Source organism: Myotis brandtii, unplaced genomic scaffold, assembly GCF_000412655.1.
Source record: "Myotis brandtii unplaced genomic scaffold, ASM41265v1 scaffold940, whole genome shotgun sequence".
NCBI classification, from domain to species: domain Eukaryota; kingdom Metazoa; phylum Chordata; class Mammalia; order Chiroptera; family Vespertilionidae; genus Myotis; species Myotis brandtii.
In genome coordinates, this window is record NW_005371877.1 from 948,410 (window position 1) to 950,300 (window position 1,891).

The 1,891-nt window shown below is 65.8% G+C and overlaps 1 protein-coding gene across 1 annotated transcript in view; it reads left to right on the forward strand.

Annotated features, from left to right (window-relative positions):
• Positions 1-1,891, forward strand: part of CTSD (cathepsin D) — a 10,383-nt gene that overhangs the window by 3,846 nt on the left and 4,646 nt on the right. The window contains exon 4 of the mRNA XM_014533108.1: positions 1,711-1,834. Within this exon, the coding sequence (XP_014388594.1) occupies positions 1,711-1,834 (124 nt within the window). The remainder of the gene's footprint in view (positions 1-1,710; positions 1,835-1,891) is intronic.

A 1,891-nucleotide genomic window follows, 5' to 3' on the forward strand; every position in this document is an offset into this window, starting at 1 on the left:
TTGGGGGGGGCGGTTGGCTGGGCTGACCCAAAACATGGCTTTAGGGAAAGGTCCGAGTGAGCCGCATGCATTTTGGAGGGATGCTCTTGCTTTCAGCACCAGCCTTTGAGGGCTTACCTGCCCTGTGTGGGAGGAGCTTCCACTCGGCCACGCCCCCTCCCTGATGGCGGCTCTCACCTCTGGGGTCTGCACAGCCCGCTCTCCTGCCCAGCTGAGAGCCAGGGTTGGGGTGACCGTGGCACCTGAGACGCTGGCCTCTGCGGGCCACTGACCGTGGGCTCAGAGCTGGGCGGTGCCTCCTCGGGGCCAGCCTGTGGGGAGGGGGGACAGCGTCACCCTCCCAGATGAGGAGCTGGGCCCAGGGCCACTGGCCAGCGTGGGGAGCCCAGAGTCAGGCACAGGCCCCCCCTCGAGGGAGGCTGGAGAGCGGGTACCTGGGCCTGCCCGCTGGGGTGTAACTAACTGCATGGAGCTTGTGTTCCTGCCCACCTGCTGGCAGGCCTGGGGCAACCTGTGTCCCAGTCTGTGCCTGCTGCCTGAGCGGGACAGAGGCTCAGGGTCAGAACGTTCTGGAAGCCACAAGCAAGCTGGGGCTGGGCCAGCCTAGCCCAGGTCTGGGGCTTCTCACGGTGCCCCACCCGAGTCTTAGGGAGCCGGCCTCTCGCTGCCCTCAGCCTTGGGTCCACGTGGGGTTGGGACAGTGGCTGAGCACTCTGTCCTGTCCGTCCCGAGCCCCGGCCATGCCAGGAAGCCGGAGCCTCAGGCATGTGATCCGGCCGGTGGAGGGGGGCCGTCTGCCCAGGGTCAACTGACCAGTTCCTGATTTCTCTCAGTGCCCACACGCTCGGGTATTTGCTGAGTCATTCTCCATCCCCCCATCCGGGTATTTGCTGAGTCATTCTCCACCCCCATCCGGACACTCCATGAGTCGGCAGCTCGGTGCTCACTGGAGCCCAGCGGCCAGAGAGATGCCCGGGGGGAGGACCGGTGCCAGAACCCTGTGGCGACTGGTGTCCCAGGCTCCTTCCCCGGGGGGAGGACCGGTGCCAGAATCCTGTGGCGACTGGTGTCCCAGGCTCCTTCCCCGGGGGGAGGGGATGCCCAGGCAGGCAGGGCCCAGGTGACCACAAGCTCAAGAAGGCCCATACCCTCTGACCTACGAGAGGGCCAAGGATTGAGGTTCATAGGGGCACATGCCCCCTTATGCTCAGTGGAGCACCCCAGCGGACCCTGCTCCCTGTGTGAGATGGGGACTGAGGCCCAGAGCAGTGAAGGCAGAGAGGCTGGGCCATGTGGGACTTCGAACCTCCAGGGTGTCTCTTCTCCCCTAAGCCACCCGGACTCCTCTGCCTGGAAGCCCTCCAGGCTTGGCCCTGTAGGGCAGGAGCAGGGCAGGGTAGGAACTGAGGCCCAGAGTCGGGCCCTGACTTGGCCCCCATCCTGGAGAGGCAGTCTCTCCCTTCAGGGCCCTGGACCACAGCGGTCCTCCCGCCCGAGGCTCAGGTGGCCGGCAGAGCCTGTCCTGACTGACTGGACCCTGATTTTATGTTTCAAATGGGGGTGGGGTGTGTCTTCCCTCCTCTCACCCTGGCCAAGCAGGGGTGGGGCTCCACCCCGGGGTCTGGGGGTGGCGGATGGAGATGGACAGCCTATGGCAAGTCTAGACCCCGGGTGCCCCTCCCCTGGCTGACAGACCCTTCGCTCCCCCAGGCCCAGTACTACGGGGAGATCGGCATCGGGACGCCCCCACAGTGTTTCACTGTCGTCTTCGACACCGGCTCCTCCAACCTGTGGGTCCCGTCGATCCACTGCAAGCTGTTGGACATCGCCTGCTGTAAGTCAAGCCGTCTGTCCGGCCCCAGCGCGGCTTCCCAAGTGGCCCCCTCCCCAA